The sequence below is a fragment of the Tinamus guttatus genome, unplaced genomic scaffold, assembly GCF_059628265.1.
Source record: "Tinamus guttatus ecotype Peru unplaced genomic scaffold, ASM5962826v1 Tinamus_guttatus_pri_ptg000434l, whole genome shotgun sequence".
NCBI classification, from domain to species: domain Eukaryota; kingdom Metazoa; phylum Chordata; class Aves; order Tinamiformes; family Tinamidae; genus Tinamus; species Tinamus guttatus.
In genome coordinates, this window is record NW_028288968.1 from 1,076,586 (window position 1) to 1,097,171 (window position 20,586).

The 20,586-nt window shown below is 43.5% G+C and overlaps 1 protein-coding gene across 1 annotated transcript in view; it reads right to left on the minus strand.

The window, feature by feature from the left end:
* The window catches only part of PLXNA4 (plexin A4), a 404,602-nt gene that overhangs the window by 131,620 nt on the left and 252,396 nt on the right, over positions 1 to 20,586 (minus strand). The window contains exon 5 of the mRNA XM_088531807.1: positions 6,932 to 7,032. Within this exon, the coding sequence (XP_088387933.1) occupies positions 6,932 to 7,032 (101 nt within the window). The remainder of the gene's footprint in view (positions 1 to 6,931; positions 7,033 to 20,586) is intronic.

Consider the following 20,586-nt stretch of genomic DNA (forward strand, 5'->3'; position numbering starts at 1 on the left):
CAGACTTGAAGTGGAAAACAATGGAGGATAAAAGGTTAAAGAGGGCAAAATGATTAGTTGCTGAGATCCCCAAATAAAAGAGGTCTGCATATTTTAGGGAGCGGAGGAAAGGACTGTGTTCCTAGCAGAGCAAAAGCATCCCCAACTAAAATGCCAACATCAGGACGAAATGATCAGCTTACCCAACTTGTTTTTATCTCCTGGACTAGACATTACAAGAAGGAATGATAAAATATCCCTGGTGTAGAAGCTGGCCAGGAAAGAACCAAAGCACTGTCTCCATACATCTCCTTCGGTGCAGACGGATGTGGGGCAGATAGGAAAACTAGGGGCTGGGAGCACGCATGCTGGTTGTAGACAGAGAAAGCATGTGGGAATTCTTTGTGGCAGGTCTAAAAATGTGACAGAAAACCACACAAATTGGGCGTGTTCAGCACAAAATGATGGACCATGCTTATGAGTAAGGGTACACGTATGTGCAAAAAAAGGACATGGCGAATATGAGTCCAGATATAAGGGATACTTTCAAGACTCCCTGTACTTCTTTCTTAGGAAGAAGAGCTTCCTGATCCTCTCAGTTCCTTTCTGAGACCTGTCATTAGTTCAACGTCATTGAGATGATGAAACACCACAGAGGCAGCACAGTCGAGGGCAGGCATGCATTAGCAGAGCTCGTCTGCTGTGCCATTTCCTCTCATTGGCAGATCATTGGCTGCAGAGACATCAAGGAATGTCTGATGGGAAGACAGAGAACAACTCCCTGCAAACAGCACAGCGAGTGAGATCGAGGTTCCCAAACCATCCATCCATCACCACACTTGCTAGCTTCACTCTGGGCATGCATAGTCTTGTCGGAAACAGCCTGGTCTTACTACAAATTAGGGATATGGAGGAATTTAACATTCTGGAGAGGAACAAGACTAGCTCAAGTTGCAACATCCAGACTTTGGTTAGCCTCTGAATTCATGGTGAGAGGACATCATGAGCAGGGCTTTGGGTCAGACAGGGCTCCATTTGACTGCCAACACATAGGTGTCCAATATCATTTGAAATGGCCTGGGGGTCCCAGCCAACCCCCATGTTACACTCCAGAGGAAATCTGTCTCTAGTAGGCTCTTTATCATATTTGCCAGCCCCGAATGAACTTCCTACGTATCTTAGAGCACACAGCAGCAGAGAAAGTCCTCTAGAAGGTCCTAGTTGCCACTGAATGACTTTCTCATCCCATGCCCATGTATGTGAGACATATTTCCTAGTTGAGAGTCAACAACCATGTTTCATATCAGAGAAGAAGAATGTCCAGTGAAATTTCCCTGCCAAGGCTGAATTTGCTGCAGTGTTAAACTTGACCCGCTAATGTCTCTGCTCTCAGTCCTTCCTGCAATGGCACATCTCTGCTATTTCAACTTTCGCAGCCCCTCATTTTGCTGTTACATCTCATCTCCATCTCTGTCGTCTTGCAAAGATGCTGTCTCAAAATCCTCTTTTTTCATAACACTTTTCACTCCTGCCAACGGGGCTGTGCCTGTGAAGGAGACAAATCCCAAGTAGGGCACCAAGCTCACATGGTTCCATGGACAAAAAGCTTCTGCTGGAACCCACTGCACAAACTAATTATCTTCCCACCCCCTCCTTACTGCCCTCTAGCAAAATAAGCTAATCAAGGAAAGAGGTTGTTATCAAAACACATTTACCGCACGCCTGCGTCTTACGGTTTGCGGTGCCCGGTGCTGTCCCTGCGTTGCCTCAGGCAGGAACAGCCACAAGATAATCAACCTGTGAAGGGCACTGCTCTGACCCGCACTGTTTGCTAGACCAGGGGTATGAAAATGCTCCTGAAAGGGACACGATAGCACTTGGGGAATGGGAGGGCAGTGATCCTGCCGGATGCAAGACGTGCAGGTACAGCAAGGGGGTGGTTCTCTGGAGCTGGTGATTGTCTGCTCTGTTAAAAGGCACGGGGCCCATTCAGAGCGGGTTGCTCAATGTCATCACCCATCCATAGTGAAATGGGATTCCCAAGAGCCTCAGTTACATGCAGAGCTTTATCCCCATCAATAGGCATGCTCCCTGTCCCAAGAATTTCCTCTTGAATTTTCTTCTTATTTTTCTTCTTCTTTTTTCTCTTGCTTTTTTTATCTCATTTCAAAAGGCCATGGGAAAGCTGTCATATCTGGGGCTCTTTCCTCTGCACCAAAGGAGAGCCAATGCCCAGGTGTGAAATGATGGATACTTTAGCTATACCTCAGTACACAGATTAAAGATGATTTAGGCTCAATGCAGAATGTGTAATGGGCCGATGTCACTCCACAGAGCCCTCCTGCTGTGCTCTTCCTTCTTTGCAAAGGCTAAAATGCCGTCTCCAGTTTCAGTAACTACCTGAGAAGGAGAGGGAATCACTCCGTGCCAAAGCCAATTGTGGGAAGATGACTCCACTTTCCTTTGCTATCAGATCACGAGCTTCACAGGCCACGTGTGCCGAGTATTCCAACCAAGTCCTGCTTAGAAATAAGGCACCTGGACAGCTGTTTCACTTCTGCCTTTGCTAGTACTAACTCTGCCAGTCTTATGACTTGAGGTCTCAGTGACAATTGCCCAGACTTACTCATCATGGCAATCAAATGCAAAATTTTATTCTTATTGCAAAATTATTATTTAATGTAGTTATTTATTTCAAAATTATTTCCTGCAAATTGCTACCACTCTGAGGCGATTCCAGCTTGCACTTTGAGACAAAACAACACCGAGGGCACAAAACAGGGGTAACTCAGGACCTCATTTCTTGCAGTGGAAGCTGAAGGTCCACAGGACTTCCCAGGCCTCTGCAGACATCAGTAAATCCCACTCTTCCCACTCTCTATCAGAGCTCAATGTGCCACAGTGTGATATTACATTCCCAAAAGAAGCCTAGCTGAGTCCTGAAGCTTGGTCCGCACTGCCCTTCCCTGTTCCAAATTCAGGATATCCTTCTTCCCTTAGAGACGTGGAGAAAAAGACTGGGAAGAGAGAGAGAGGAGGGGAAGGTGCAAATCAAGAGACAACCTCAGCCTGAAAGACAGTCTCAGTCTTTCATCAGACAAAAAGTCAAGCAAGCAAAAGACCCTTCAAAAAGGGTCTTATTTCAGAATCCGTAGGCAGCTTAGGTTACTCGAGACTCTCTAGTGGTTCAGAAGACTTTGACCAAGAAAGTTAAAGCCAGGGACGATCAATGAGACTCTGCAAGCACCATCGCATCAGGTTACCTGCTGAGACGAGACGGCAGGAGCTGCACTTTGTTGCCTTTTTTTTTTTTTTTTACTTTTTTTTTCTTTCCTGGTCTGGCAATCTGTCTGAGGAGGAATAATAAACCACCCCTCCTCCTTCATGCTAATCTCTCACTCCCTAGAAAACAATGTGTTTCAGCGCTGTTTCCCTTCATACTGTGTTAAAAATGAGGATTTTAACTTCTTGATGTGGAAGCACACTGCAGCCACAGGGCAGACGTGGAAGAGAGAGAAAGCAGAAGGTGGAGGACAACTGCCCAGATACCCCAGGGTACATAGCTTTTTTTTCCAGAAAAGCCTTCATGTGACTTTTCTGCTGTCTCATAAGTATCATCCCCTCTGCTACAAATTTACCAATAATCTGTGGCCAGCTCAGCTGGAGAAATCGCGCAAGCAAATCTTGACCATTCCTTGACCAAAGGTGTTCTGGAGGGTGGCTAGCAGTGCTGGAAGGACCTCCAAGGACATGTGCAGCCCCTTGCAGACAAGCAGAGCAGATCCAGTGCTCTGGTTCTGCTGTCTCCATGACAAGACTGGGCAGGAATGCTTCAACAAAACTCTCCTCACTCTGCTATGCAAATGTCAGTTCCTACAACCAGAAGTGTTTGCTTATCCACAGCTCTAGAGTGGGAGGTGGAGGGAGGGAGTGAGGGGAAAATGATGATGCCCAAATATTTCCTTTTAATGTGTCTAAGGAAAAAAAAAAAGGCAAGTAATGCTTCATGTTGGAATGACTTTTTGTTTTGAAATTTTAAGTAGTTTGCTAAAATCTAGAAGAAAATTCCCAAATAAAAGCTACTGAGGTCCAAGTGAATCATTCTGGAATTACTAAACTGGAGCAACTGTGTTAACCCCTTCTGAAATGTCTTTAAATGACATATTCTATTAAAAAAAAAAAAAAAAGTCCCACTTCAAGCTGGAGAACAAACAACAAAATATCATAAATCCTCCCTAAAATGGGGACTGTTTTCCTCTCTGACTGTAGCCAATGACCTTGTGGCCAATGAGTTGCCCTAAGAGCAGGGGCAGATCCCTGACTAGAAGGAAGCCAGTGGCTCCATCATCCGTTAAGGACAGCTTGTGCTTGTTCCTGAAGTTTTCATCCCAGAATTAAAGAGAGGACACGCATAGGAGAAATGAGACTGCACAAACACAATGTAGGAGTAGCAGCCAACACGATGGAGCCTGGGTCAGGTCTCTTCTGCATCCAGTGAGGGCACTACAGGTCCCCTTTATAAATCACGTCCCTTTGGAGTAATGATGCTATTCTGTCCCAAGTAGAATAGTGTCAAGCAGGACCTCAAGACTGTCTCCACCCCCAGCAGCCACTTGCTTCGAGCTGGTGACTTTGCCATGACCTTGCTGGTCTCTCAGCTCCTTCTCTTCCAGGCACCGTGCGTCTCTGTGCCAGATATTAGCTTTTCAGCCTGGTTCCTCCCCCTCCGGCTCCCGCTCCAGCTCCTGGCCCTCCCTGGAGACCCTTGCAGCAACCGAGCGCCACATTTTCAATTTGCACCAACTAAATGATTCATCGCTGCCTAAAGAGGCCTGAACACAGCCCAGGAGGGGAGGTAAGCTATAGCAGGGGGAAAAGAGGGGGGCGAAGATCGGGACTCGAGATACGCCGATGAAAAGCGCCAGTGACCTGCTCTGTATCGTCTCTCCTGGCAGGAGGCAATCAATGCCCCCCTCTCCCAGCCTCCTTTCTCCTGCAGCTGTCTGTGGGTCCGTCTGTCTCTTTCTCTCTCAGCGGAATCGGGTTTCTCCATGTAAGGTTAGGACATCGGAGCCAGGGAAATCAATTCCTGAATCCTGGCACGCCGCCCCAAGCCTGTGCAGAGAGTCCAGCTCAGCCGTGAGACGCTGGATGCAAAGCTGTCCCTAGACACCCTTGGGCTAGGTCCCAGCCCTCTCGGATAGCAGGAGACAGGGAGAAAGGCCAATGTCAGCCTTGGATCCATAAATCCTAATATAACGCTGGCCATCATGGAAGAGGCAAAAAGGTAAATGCTGCAGACATCAGGAAGATATCTGGAGTTTTCACTTGTTTTGCAGCCTACTGATGTCCCTTTTGCTGGTTTGTACTGTAGGGATGTGGGGTTTGAGATCTGGGTTTCATCTGCCCCCTCTGTCCCTTGCTTGTTGCCACTGACCTATACTTTCATATGGTGCGTGCTGCCCACTTATGCACAGCAAAACATACGGTGTTCTGTGGGATGGATCCAGGATAAGATGAGATTGAAGCATATCATCAGAGCTATTTTTCAAATGAAAATATACTCAGGTCAGCAAGGATGAGGATGAAAGTTGCACAGGTTCATACCTAAGAACACAGCTCAGGCTTGTTGTGCCAATTCCAGATTTTGAGTCAAGTTTTTGGACATATTAGGCTGAGTCATCTAGGTCTGATCTGAAATTAAGACTATTATGGTATCATTTGAGGTTCACACAGTGTCTGGAGCTTCCACAACTGCAAAAGGGGTTGGAATATAGAGTAGGTTTGTTCCCTGTTCTGTTAAAGAAAGGAGAGGTGCCAATGGGGATTACTGCAACTGGATCACTGTCTCTACAGGGACAGCTTATAACAAATTGGAAAGAATATGAGAGGTGGACTCAGCGGGAGAAGACAGACATGCTGCAAAAGTTGGGTCCACCAAAATAACCATCAATCGTTGTCAAGGACGCTGAGACTTAGAGTGACGGCCCCCTGCACAGCCACACTCAGTGGGAGATGGTTAGACATATCCAATGCCCCTTCCAGCCACTGTCTCTACTGAGAGCTTCTGGGCAAATGAGAACACCCTGCCATTCATAGCCAGGAGCTTGGCCAACCTGACACCTCCCTCTCCACAGCTTTGTCTGAAGTATCTCTGCAGGAGGAGATCTCCTGCATGGAGGAAACTTCAAATTCAAAGCCACCCTCAAAAAATGCTGCATAAGTATGATCAGTATGCTGCCAAATAAAGGTGGCATACTGATCTCCCAGCTCTGGGAACACCTCAGCTGATGTACCTGGGGAGTCATTGGATAAGGCAGTATTGTAGAGCAGGAGCCCCTCAGGAACATTGGCCATAGTGGGATAAAGTCCCTTTGGGGCCATTTCTACAGGAAGTCAATGGTGTGGATACAGTTAGCTTTGCTCAACATCAGAGAGAGCCAAATGAGTATGCCAGCACAGTTGATGACTAACACTCATCTTCAGGGTTATCATACCACACCACAGTGAGATAACAGGTCATTAGGTACCCTTGAAATACGGATTGGATGTTCTGGTGTTTACAGGGACCTCAAGAGAGATTCAGTGCTGTGGTAGAAAACTGTGGTTCTTGAGACTCTTCTCTGAGTCTGGCTTTTAGTTAGGGTTGAACTATCTTAACCAATGCAAACAAGGAGGTGTTTTGCCCCAGGTGTGGCAGCAGGGTTTGTTTAAAAGCACATCAGAGAGGACGCTTTCTTGGTGAAGTCAACAGAGTGTGGGTCAGGTACTTGAGGAGATCTGATAGGTCTCCACTACCTTCCCTTCCCTTGTTGTCCAAAAAACAAGGGAAGAGATGGCTGTTCTTGAGACGTCCATTTACAGCTCTACCACTTGTTATTGCAGCAGGTGAGGGGTGACGGAACCGGGTTGGGAGAAGCAGAGACAGTGACGAAGCCTGCCAGGTACTTACGTGTTGTGAAGCACACACCATCCACAGTGAGGATCCCCTGAGCCCAAGCACTCGCTGCAGGTCTCATACTGGCTACACGACTCCACAGGCACCCGGGTGAGCTGCAGGAGGAAAGGAGAGAAGCTGTCAGGCTTTTCACACAGCTCTGCAACCTTCCTAATGACTTGGTGCCACCCTTCCAACCTTCTTCCCCTGGTGCCGATTCCCCCACAGGGACATCCCTGAAGAGCAAAGAATCCTGCAAGCAATCCTGGAATCCTGCAAACAGGAATGTCTGTAACAAGCCATCTCCTTTATGTCATGCTAAGCATGCTTGAAGGCCTATAAGCAACCTGCTGCCCTGTGTGATCTTCTGTTGTAGGTGTGATTTGATGTTTCTCAGCATGCCCCTATGATCTGATTGCTGACTGCATTGCTTCCTGCACCCTCTGGAGCCAAAACCTCACAATGTCTTTGAATCTTGTTGCCTCCAGTCCCAAGAAAGCGGTGTCTCTACATCGTGTTGCCCACGTGCCTTTCAAGCTACAAGTGGTCTATCCATAGAGTAGGTACTCCAAGAACAAAAGGGATGGAGATGCCAGCCCAGGACTTGAATTAGCTTGCTGTCATCCTGACTTGGCAACATTACGGTGGGCAGAAATGCCCATCTACTGCTAAAAAAAAAAAGGCATTTTTACTATATTCCTTTATTCCTTTTTTTTTTTCTTTCTAATTAAAGCTTTCAGTCAGAGATTTCAAAAACAGAAGGGACTGCCTCGCCTGACCTCTCATCATGGACCACAGCCTTCGGAATCCTGTTAGATATTGTAAGCCCCTGACTTCTTTTGAAGCCAAACATACAATTTGGCTTCAACATATCCAATGACCTGGTAGTCTTTTCTCCATTGAATGAGCTCAGAGAGCTCCTATAATTTACTGCCAATTGACAGTGCCTTCAACTCAGCTCATGTCAGCCGGGAGAGTTTATTCCTTTAGATGATATAGTGTGGTATTATCTTGATGAAACACTACGGAGAACTGCCAGCTATAAACTGCAGAACAGTTACTAGTGACAGATGACAAGAGAATACACCTGGATCTTAGTGACAATTTTTTATTTGTTGCAACGTTCAAGAGAGTTTGAACTGCAAAGTAACAGATTAGAATCCATTCTGGTTGTGTCTGTAAATGAAACAAGAATGGTTCTTTTTTTTATATATATAAATATGTGCGTGCAGAGAAAGAGGCCTAGCAAAAGGAAGGGAGGAAAAGCACAAAGAATCACAAGCAAAATTCCAGAGTATTATCTTGTATCACAATTGACTTCCTAGCCCCTCTAGAGGCACCCCATAGTAGTAGATAATCTATGCAAAAACACTGAACATCTGTATTTTACATGCCACAGTTACCTCTAGCAAATTTCAGATACAATTATGATGGGATTTGTTTATCTACTGTACCATTGCCTGTATCAAGTCTACTAGAGAAACAAACGAAACAAACCATGGCTGCTCAATGCTTAAAAGGACAAAAGAAAAATGTAAAAAAAAAAAAAAAAAGAGAGAGAGAAAAGAAAAGAGCTGGAAACTTTTATTCAAAGAACTTTCTCAAATTAAACTGCAGACATGACCACATGACCATAGGAATTTATTCAGGGAAAACCACACAGCAGTGAAAATGGAAAGATCAAAATAAGGAGCAAATCGTGCAAAGTTCTGTAAATATCAAAAACTTCTAAAGTTAAGAAGTAGGCATAAATGCAACTGTTATACCATCCTGAGACATCAGAGCAAGAAGTTCATCAAATCTATAGTTCATCAAATCTAAACTTCAATATACTTCAGGATTTCACCCACTTGGACTTACATTGAGTCCAATAGTCAGTGTTGCATTACCATCCAATTTCCATAAACATAATGCACTTTTGACATAAAGATAACAAAGAATGAAGACCCTATCAATTCTTATGTTGGCCTTTTCTACCTGTTATTTCCACCTGGGAAAAAATATACATTATGAATTATTTCTCCTTGGTCACATCAGGCTTGACTATGGCTCCACTGTGAATATAACTTCCCTTGGGGTTAGGCCCTCATTTAAGGTTAGGATTAGGGTCAGGGTTATCTTAGGGTTACAGTTAGGTTTAGGGTTATGTACAAGGTTAGGGTTAGATATTTAGCACTAGGGTTGTATAGGGTTAGGGTTAGGTTTAGGGTTAGACATTCAGGGTTAGGGTTTAGGGTTAGCATTAGATATTTAAGGTTAGGGTTAAGTTGGGTTATACATTAATGTTAGGGTTTAGAGTCAGTGTTAGGAATAGACTTTTTGGTTAGAGTTAGGTTCAAATTTAGCAGTTAGTTGTAGGGTTACGGTGAGATTTGGCTTACGGTTAAGGGTTAAGGTTAGTGTTTGGGTTAGACAGTTAGGGGTCAGGTTTGGGTTAGGTTTACTTGTTAGCAGGGTTAGGTTTACTTGTTAGCATCAGGGTTAGGGTTAGAATTAGCTTCCGACATGCCATTTAAGTTTGGGTTACTTTCACTTTACAAGTAGAAATTTGTGAACACAGCTGGAATTGACTATGAAGTTCCTATCCCAGCTACCCTCAATTTAACATATGCTCCATTTATCCTCCTCATCTGGAGATCTACATTTTTCTGAATCTCGGGCTCTGAGCTATTTTTTATTGGCCTCACAGAAATGAACATTGGTCAATAATTTTAGATCAGAGCATGCACTATTCTGACATTTAAAGAGCTTTGGTTTTAATGGTCTAAGTCAAAATCCACATGTGGCTATTATGTATAGGTAAGAAAGACATCCTAGAGGACTGAAAACTACAATTTCTTTGCAAATTGCTATGAAAACAACAACAACTAAAAGACACAAAGAAAATTTAATTAGCCATCAAAGGATATCTTAACTTCTTTCAGAAGCAGGAGGAACCTGCTGGGAACCAGATCCTCCTCTTTACAGATATGCTTTCTTTCCAATGTATTTAGGGTGCTCTGTTCCTATAGTATATAGTTTGCATGTTGTTTAGAGACATACCCTGTTCATGCCACTGTCCCAAAGACACACGGCTACTCAACACGAACTTGCACCAAGCTCTGTCCCATATCCTGCCAAGCTCTTTGGAGTGGTTGGTCTCCTGCGTTACCATTCACCCTGGCATGTGCTATTCCCACTATAGGAGACCTTTCACACATTCACTTCAAGTAGTTTTATTGTGAGATTAATTAAAATTGTACCATGCTGACAAATGTCTGGGGCTGTAGTGTCAGACCTTCTAATTAATAAAGGAAGAAGCCACAGAAAACAAAGGAGCTATGACTGAAAAGAAAGCCACCTAGGGGTCGTCATCTGAAAGAAACGGAACATCAAGCAAATAAGGCACATCAGAGCTCTTATTTTCCTTTGGAAAGGGAATTAATTCAGCTCCACTTTGCAAGTTGAGAGTTTTGAGAACTGTCCATGCCCCCTGGGAGAAGTCAGCTTTTCATGCTGCCCCTAAAATATCTGAAAAAGAAAAGTCCATGCAACCTTGCAATTACAGTACCTTGCCATTACTCATAGGGATGAAGGGACTAGGCAGCACTGAAGGTTGAAATCTCAATTGTAAACTAGCATGTGATTGCTCCTTGCACCCATCTTCCATCCTCAAAAGTTTACCAAATTTTTCAAGATCATTACTCAGCCTCCATGAGGCTTTAGGCTTTCCATCACTGTTTTTTTTTTTTTTTTTTTAATCTCATAGAACACGGACACAGCATTTTGCAGCAAATCTGAACAAAAGCTCAGGAGACAGAGGGGAAGATGTTCTCCATGTCAGAGCACTACCAGATGGGTTAGCACCATTTCTTCCTGCACAGCTCAGAGTTTAGCTGGTACCTTATCTCACCATGCTAAAGCAGAATATTGATAGAAGAAGAGATTCTTGTTGTTTTAAAGGTTTATAGCAGGGAAAAGAAAAAAAAAAAAGAGAGATCCCCATTATACCAATGTGCTTTGAGACAGAAAACTCATCCAACACCTCATTCAACTCATCCAACTCCAAATGAGGCCTCAACCAAGTAACAACTGACACAGTTGTTACTTAGGCGCCTTTGAAAACATGGGCTTTAGATCTTTGAACAAGCTGATTTGGACAAGGCGTGCAGGAAAGAGCTGATGGTTGAACAATATCTTACTGAACACAACGTATTTAGACTCCAGGTACATGAACAGAAGGTTCCTGCATGTCCTTGTCCACATGCCTGGTGAATAACTAGATGCTGATGTGTTGTGTGTGCAGCTCACAGCTACCCAGAGATGCAACCCCAGAGCCAGGGTCAAACAAGTGGCAAGTGAAGTAAATGCCCTTGTCAAGGGCATCAAGTAACTGGAGAGCTCATCCAGCTACCTTAGCTACTGTAGAACTTGAAAAACTATTCCATTTCATCAACAGGAGTGTTTAGAGATCCCTAAAGAAACAGTTTGTAAGATTCTGGCTCACAAGAGCATCCTGAAAAGTCAGAAAAAATCTCCAAACTGCTGTACAAACTGCTCACCTGCTACTTATGACTTCAGGGTTTTTATGTCAACACCAACGGTCCTCACCTCTGATCTAAACTAAATTCCAAGCTGCAGCTTGTTCAGTAGTGCAACTCCCAGCCTCATGTCCATCCTCTATTTCCAGTGTGAATGAGTTATACAAAGTCATTTAGAACAAAATGATTGAAGTTTTGGATCTGATAGACGGTAACAGCTAATCATGTTAGAAATTTGGCTCCTGCTTCTGCTGTTATATATTCACAAAAGCTCCTGCTGTGTGCTCAGTCATAATTTTCTGGCTCCCATTTTTGACTTTTTTTTTTTTAATTTCAATATACATTACTTTTTTTTTTCTCTTAAACTGCCAACATTCTGGTAAAAACATGAATCATTGCTCAATCTCTGCTGTTATAATTGGATGTTAATACAGCAGCAGGATTTATTCAGTCTGATGGACTAAGTTAATTTAAATGTACAAAAAGGCATCTTAAGTAGCCAATTTCCTTCCCAACAGTCAAAAGATACATTTCCAAAACACTGAACAGCGACTCTGTCAAGCCATGTGGGTTCTGTGAATGCTGCTATCTTTCAAAGCTCAGCCAGCCCTGAAAAAAAAGCGCAAGAAGATTAAGAGGAACTTATTTGATTTCAAAGCCTTGAATAGAGTATTCATGATAATACAGTTTATTAAATAGAGCAGGACAAAAAACAGCGAAGAGACCACTGGTGGAACCAGATTCTGGGCCCTTAACAGAGCTAGTGAGGATGTTTAGTCCAGTGAAAGGTATAATAAAATACTAATTCTAATTTGGTCTGATTCATGGACAAAATGACCATAGATTGCTCAGTCTTCTTTGAGCTCCTGAGAACTCAGCCAAATTAAAGGGAGAACTCTGCAAATAAAAAGTCCAGGGAGAGGAATCACATCTTACTTATACCAGTAATAAACAGGTGTCACTTGCACATAGGTGGCTTTAAAGCCAGTCAGAGGGAGGATGTTTTTGCAGGGATGGAGGTGAGGATCTGAGTTTGATTACAATAAATAAGTCCTCAGTCCCGCTGAGACAAGGAATGCCATTTCTCATCACGACCCCCCAGTGTCTTCCACTTCATTGCGGTGCACTTCCTTCTACATCCATTCTTATACACTTGGAAAAAAATTGAGACTTTAATTAAGGAGAGTTAATTGGAAGCAACAGTAGCTGTCAAGGACAAATGACACGAGAATTAAAGTAGGGGTCAATATCCCACTGCATGGCAGGGTAAATTACCTATACAAACTCACTCGTTCACAAAGCACTTCCCACCTACGGCTGTGCCTGTGCTGCTTCTCCTCTCTTCTCCTCCATTGCTTCCATCTCTCCTGTCTGTTTTGGGGAAGAGAATTCCCTACAGCACTGCCAGAGCCATCCGCGAGCAGCATCCATGGGCTATGCACATGGACGGAGATAAGCACAAAAGCAAGATGAAATAAAGGAATCTTTGGTGTCGAGAGCCTTTGTGTCAACAGCCCAAGCAGCCTTTGAGGCTTCGCTGAGAGATGTCAGTTCCTATCAGAAGCTCTCGCAATGAACTCTTTGTTGGTGCTCTTACCACGCAACAAGTGCTATTTTCTTTAGAAGCCTTGAAGTGCAATTCTTCTCCCTATGCTTCCCTTGGCAGGCCCCTGGTTTAGCATAGGCCTAGAAGAAAACAGAATGGGAAACCTGTATGTGGAATATGTTGGGCTTCACTAAATCTTCTTTTCTGATCTGTCAAGTACACAGATTCTGCAGGCTGCAGGGAATTGCTCTGGCATTAAAGCTATGCAAAACAGGAGTCTGTCTCTCACCAAATCCATGTCTGCAACATCAGAGGAGAGAGTAGACTCCTCACATGTCAAGCTTTATCTGATTCATCCTAGAGGGTTCCCTGGGATGAGATAAACTGCACCCTGGCTGTGCCCATGCCTTTTCATTGGATATAAAGCCATCTAGAAAATCAAGAGAGAGAGAGATGTTTGAAAGATACACAGCTAACACGAGTCAAATCCCACATCGACAACCTGCTTAACTCTCTGCTATTCCTCTAACCTGCTTGACACTGCAAATAAACCCCAAGAGTGCTAAGTCCTCCCCTCTTCCTAACTATAGCATCAGAATAATCGATCATAGTGCAAACAACATTTTTTTTAATCACCAGAATATGATGAGAAAATCCATAGTGTTTCATATCTAGAAAAGTGTTCCTAGAACTCAGAAAACCTCATGTTATGACACTGGCTATGTTTGAATGAGTGCCTTTCACCATCTGCTCTGTAAAGAAAGTCCCCCTGCTTTGCCGAGCCCAACCTCTTTCGTTCTTGCTGTTCAGGATTTATTTACAAAGGAAGGGATGCTGAGATAACAAAGATAATTTCAGTCCTTCTATCAGAGACTTGGCAGCTTTCTGGATTCCCTCTTCACAACTGCTCAGCCCACATCATGGAGTGTCCCTTCTTGAAGGAAGTCTACTACGTCAGAATTACCCTTCTTTCAAAAGCATCAATGCCTGAGGACAAGTTACAGAAACGCCATCTTGTTGTGGTATGAGCAGCAACCTGGAAATTGAAGACCATGAGTCCAAACATTTCCACATCTCACCTCATTCAGCATTCCCCTGAATTCACTCCATTCTTTCTTTACCAAGGATGCCAAATACTTTTTCAGCTTGGATAGAAAGAGTCCATACAAACAGGGACAATGATGCATTCTGCGCCCAAGGCAGGTTTAGTAGGAAACCTTGTCCTTTGTGACAAACACAATTCATCTGTTTGGAGGTGTGCAGACAGTGCCAAGTGATTTAACCCAGTCTTGATGAAACTGGTCACCTCCTTATACAACCTGCAAGCCACCAGCTTGGGCCTAGTCACTGTCTCTGTATTGTTCAACCTGTGGTTCTCCTTGCAAGACAATGGTATCTTCACATTCCCCTGCCTTGTTTACTACTAAATCTTTCTCCCACAGTCAAGAGTTTAAGTCTGCAAATTGTAAAACAAATGAGGTTTGGCTAAATATTTGTGCTCAAAAGTCTTCAAAACAGAGCGCCTCATGCCACAATTAATGCAGAACTAGTCCAGTCTTAATGAGAGCTGGTTTCTGTGTGGTTACTGAAGCATGCCTGCTGAGCAAGGGACAGATCATTACCTAGGCTCTAGAAAGACTATATATAGATTTAATTGGGGCCTGTAACAGAATTCATGTCACGGCAATGGGCTTTTGCAAAGTCCAGCATCACTTGAAGGCCCCTGGTGGAGGTGTGAACAGCTAAAACTCACAGGGAAAGGTTAATAGTTATTGGTAATGATGATAACCCCTTTCCAGGTTACCTTGTTCCACCATATTTTGAGATATGTCGTTTTTTTATGTTCCAATTAACCTAATCCTATCACCACTCCAAATCCCATCGTTATATCCTCACCTATTCCTTGGGTTAAGATGTTTTCTTTGTCTTTGCTTCATCTCTCTCCCCAGCCACTGCAACTCTATCTTAGATTTCTAGCTCAACCACCTGATGATCCATGTGGTTCATGTATCATGTCAGTCTGATTACCTTGTGTGGGACTGTACTACCTCTACAGGTGCTATCAAGTAACAGAGATACTTTTAAAGTTCTCTGTTTCTTCAGTTGTGATCATACTTTAAGTAAGTCCCCTATAATAGCAAACAAAAGTAGTGGTACTGGTTCAGATCAAAGGTTCAATTATCCCAGTTCCTTCTCTTCAACTCTAGCCTTATGGCACCAAGCAATGTATAAGAGCAGTAGTACATATGTCCCCAGCAGTTTCCAAGCCTCTAGTTCTATTCATTCAGAGGAATTTTTGAGCCTTATGTGTTAGTCTATCTAATAATCTTCAAAAGATTTTTTTTCCAAAGTAACTTTCCACTCTCCCATTTAAATTTCATTCAGCTTTTGCATACACAGAGTGCTTTGGCATGGAGTTTCTCAGGTCCAGGACCCAGTGTTTGAACCACCTCTTTTGGTTTGTTCTGAATTTGTTTTCTTCCAGTTTGATTTCATGCTCTATAAGTCTTATATTTGAAGAGGTGGCAAAACATCCCTTCCTAGACATCCCTTCAAGCCATTCACAATTTCACAGTTCTCCAATGTATACTCCAAATCACTTCTTGTCAGGCTGAAGCATTCCTGCTTATTCAGTCATTTCCCACATGGAAATCATTCCTTACTTCTGATAATCCTTGTTGCCCTTCTCTTTTGACCACTTATTTACCCCGGCAAGCTAAGATATTGAACAAAAATAGCTCTGTAGTTGGCTAGGTGATCTCTTTACAGCCTCTTCTGCCTGATTCCTCTCTGGACTCTCAGGTAATGACCACATGATAAAAACTATTAAGTGACCGACTTTAACATGTTGCCAGCTCTCAGGTTGTGTACATGACCATCCACAACCTTCAAGCTCATCCCAACTGCAAATGAAAACAAATGTGCTTAAATGGTGATTAAGATGGCTTCAGCATGGATTTATCTGATGGCAGGTAGCTCATAAAGTTGCTTTAAATGGTGTGAGCATGCAGTGGTTCACTCAGCTTCCCAGAGGACATACTTCTTACCACAAAAGAAGGTGTTTGTATTACCGCCAGATACCCTCACACATAACCCCTTCCATTTCCCTCCTTTCATCACTGCCTGCTGTCCTTTTATGAGTCATTTCCATGCTGTACCATCCAATCTGAGCCAACACAAGCTCAGCAGCCTGCCACAGACAGCGTCAACTGAAGTGATAGCATCACTTGAAGAGCTGTGAGGTCACGGCGGTTAATCTGCAAACCAAAAGCCTTAAGATCTCAGACAAGGAGAGCCAGAAAATGATAAAATGTGCTTGCAAATCACCCTGGGCTGCAGCAAACACAGAGCAGCCAAACTTGAGAGACATAAATGTGGGACTCTGTCAGTACTGTTACAGTAACTCTGCCTCTGTGGAGTGCTTACCACTGACAGCTTTAACGGGTGGTTCAGACAAGGCTTAACCAAGACCCAGGGAGAAAATATGAATCAGGCTCTTCTCAAGCCCTCAAATGCATGTTTCAGTTTATTAAAAAGAGAAAAATAGACAGAAGTTTCCATGCTCAGCTTATGCCTATGAGAGCTCAGTGCACCCTCAAGGTTTGAGTGGTAGTTAGTGGTGCCCAAAAGACATGGGCAACTATTTTGGGGGACATCTAATTTACACTCATATCTCTCCTGTTGGATTTAGCAAGGAACAAATGAAGAAAAAAAAGATTTTCTAGCAAAACCTAGCTCCCTTTTTGCACCATTTTACTTAGAGGTGTACTTGAGATACAAATTTCCAATAGGGGTTGTTCCACCTCAGTCCCCCATGCCCATATTTCAACATACTGAATACATACCTTAGAGCTACAAGTGCTACAAATGTTTTCACAGCTTTCTAAGACATTCATCTTGCCAGAAAACAACATTCAACAACATTTGATTCAGGAATCAAGTAAATATATAGGTTTTAAGGTCAGAAGGGACCATCAGATCATTTGTTCTCAACTCTTGTACGTCACAGGCCACTACATTTCACCCACCTACCCTTGTATTGAACCAAATAATCTGCTTTTAGCTGATGCATGCCATCCAGAGGGACCTCCCATTTTGATCTGAAGATAGCAAAAAATGGAGAATTCTCCATTTCACAGGCAGTTTGTTCCAGTGGTTGATTACTCAAACTGTAAAAAGCTGGTTCCTGCCATACTTCCCCCTTGCATTTGTCAGGCTTTGGCTTCCAACCACTGATTCTTATTCTGTTTTTCTTCTTCAGGTTGCAGAGCACTTTAAGCCTGCTATTTTCACACTGTGAGGGTACCCAGATGCTCTAACCATGTCATTTCTTGAACTTCCTTCAGATAAATTAACAGATTGATCATCTTTTGGCTTCCCCAAGGAAATCAAACCTTCCTGCTCCCTACAAGTCATTCTTTGGTGGTTCCTCTGTGTTTTATTTCCCACTTTATGTGTTTTTTTTTTTTTTTTTTCAGAGCTGAATGCACAGTTTCAGCACTGCTGTCATCAGTCACAGGATCAGAAGAAGCCACTTGTCTGCTTCCTGCACTCCTCCAAGGAGCCAGGACTGTATCAGGCTATTTCTGCCACGGCCTGGAATAGGAGGAGATATCCTGTGCAAGGATATGAGCAACAGACCCGCTCACCCATTTCAGCCACTGCTTTCTAGGACACTCTCCAGCCTGACCTGCCTTCCTTCTTACTAGCGGAGAACTTGCATTTTTTCGTTTGAGGAAGCTAAAGTCTTCATCATCATTCATACTGAGCTAATCAACATACCGCCGAAAAATTTATCTGCAGGATCTAATATCACTTCCTCCTCATTCATGAAAATTTCCAACAGCTCGATATTGATCCCTGGAGAATTCCACCTGGGAAATCCTTAGGCTTTTTGAGAGCTGCCAGTATTAAAATAACCACGGAGGTCTTTCTTGCTATTTTTAGCCTTTTTTTTTTTTTAATTGGCATCAGGCTGTGGTGTTGTCCCAAATACCATGCAGTATCCACATACTAAAGTTTCAATATTTCCTTAAAGAATGAATCACTTTCATACTAAAATAATGAAAAAAGTCTTGTTTTCCATAAAAAAAAATATGCTACTCATTTTAAAGGTTAGCAGTTTATCCAGAGTCCCCGCTGCAGTACTCCTATCCATCACGAGTCATTAAAGCACAGGTCTTAATAATGCACCTAAATTATGACCATGGTCCCCAGAATATCCACTACAGGACAGTCTCAGGTGAGGCAAAGATCCTCTGGGTGGGTCCTGCTCTCACCAAAAAATGGTACTAAATTGCCTTGGTGAATAGTCTGAAGTTGGAGAGGATCAATTTGCACATTGCAAACCTATGAAGCTGTTAAAAGGCACATTTCCTGAGGTGCAGAAGACCCTGAGAATGGCAAATTGCCCTCTGGCTACAGGCACAAGAGCACTGATAGGGTTGGTGTTGGTGGTGTCTGCAAGCATGTGTGGATATCCATTCTCCTGACTCCTGGTCATAACTGAATTTAGTTTTTTTTCATTAATCCCTAAGCTGGTGAGACTGCTAAGGTCAGAAGGGACCATCAGGTCATTTGTTCTCAACTCTTCTACATCACAGGTCACTACATTTTGCCCACCTACTCTTGTATTGAACCCAATATTGAACCCAATAGTCTTTTAGCTGATGCATGTCATCCAGAGAGACCTCCCATGCAACTGAAAGGTGCTTCTTTTCTCCAATCAGTTTCTCATTCATTTCTCCTCCTGCAATTTCTTCACATTTTTCTCCTACTGTACCTTCCTTTTATGGAAAAACATATATGGTATCCCCAGAATTCTTGGGAGTTACAAATAAATAAAATAAAATAAAATAAAATAAAATAAAATAAAATAAAATAAAATAATCTGTTAGGAGGATCTGTAAACAGAACTTTGTCCCTGTAGATACTTGATTCAGATCTGATTGAAGGTCTTCGGCAGTTGTTGGCACCACTTGGGTAGCACATGAAATAGATCTCATTTCAGGTTTTCATTGCCAGGCATTCACCTTGCAAAAAGCAGCTACTGATCAGGGGAGGCCGAGGACTGGGTCTAGGGGAGTTGGATACCTCTCACATGAACACTGCCAGCTGGCCTGTGCATAAGTCACAGAGACCCAAGAGACCCCATAGAGTCCTTGCCAACTCTGTCCAGGTGGTTTCCAAAAGGGCATCTTGAAATAAAATGGGATTAACACGCCGGGGCATCTTAAAGGCGCCCTCCACATCGCAGATCAAAGCCGCACTAATACCACATCTCTTATTACACCTGCCTCCCTTACAAAAAAAAAAAAAAAAAAAGCCTTACAAAAGCCTCCAATCTGATTTGCACTCAGGAATTTGCTCGGGTGCATTTCACAGGCTTTCCCAGTACACACCAGCTTCTGCAAAAAAAACCAATATAATAAAATAAAATAAGACCCTTTTGTCCCCAGCCATAACTGAAGAAGAGAGGCCTGTTTGGCACACAATACAAGGGGGAAGCAATGACAGCAAGGATCAGGGCCAGGGGCACAGACAGCCCGTTTGAAACTTGAGCACTGCCATGCAGCTGGGTAGACCTGAGGCCCTCCCTGCCGCCTTGTGAAGATGCCGATCTTGTGCCCGTCCCCTCAAGTGCTGCCCTCTGTTCTTCCCTTTCTGGGGCTAATACAACCATGTGTCCCATCACAGCAGCGTCAGTTCTATTTCCCTGTGGACCTCGAAGCTCTTTGCCGTCGGGATGGGAAATAAAAAGCCTCAGGGTTTGGAAGAAACTCAGAGACAGGCCGGAAGTGACTGTCCCAAGGTCAAACACCCTTATGCGTAAGAAACTGCATGGGTTTTACTTAAGCAGCCTAGATGACACCTGTAAATACTGCCATGGCCACATTTATTTTAGCTTAAGAAAGGGGTAATCCTCTAGTGCCTAGATCAGCAGTGAGATGCCCATATACCCTCTCCTGAGGTCCATGCACTGCATCCTGCCTCCTCTTATCCAGGACAGGATGATTACACCAAGAAGAAAAGAAAAAAGATGCATGGATCAGGAATGAGATGTCATTCTGCTACCCCATGTGGGCATGCATGCATGCCCTGGCAGCCTGCTAGCTGTATTTGCAAATGCTGGCAGATTTCTGCTCTGGAAAAAAAAAAAAAAAAAGTGGCTGTGGGGAACGTTGTTATTTATCGGATTCCATTTCACGCCAGTGAACTGTAAAATTGTAACTAAAGCTTTCCTTCGTCCTTTGCAGATCTATGGTATCTGTCTGTCTGTCTCCGACTTATCCATGTGCATGCAGTGCAGCTGCAATAATGTGCATCCTGGAGGAACAATATCACCTCTGCTCCTCGAGGATTACGCTCTGTCTCTCCCAGAAACCACAATCCCTGCCCCAGGTTTATTAGCCAAACAGCAGGCATTGAGACAAACCCTCACCTGTGCAATCAGCAGAGTGATTTTCTCAGCATTTACAGAGAGCAGGAAATTAGAAACGTATAATAAAACTAGAAGACAGCTGAAGATCTGTTCCAAATCTCACCAAAATAATACATGAGGGGAAGACTTTTGTTTCAGTTCCCGTGGATTTTACCTGACGAGA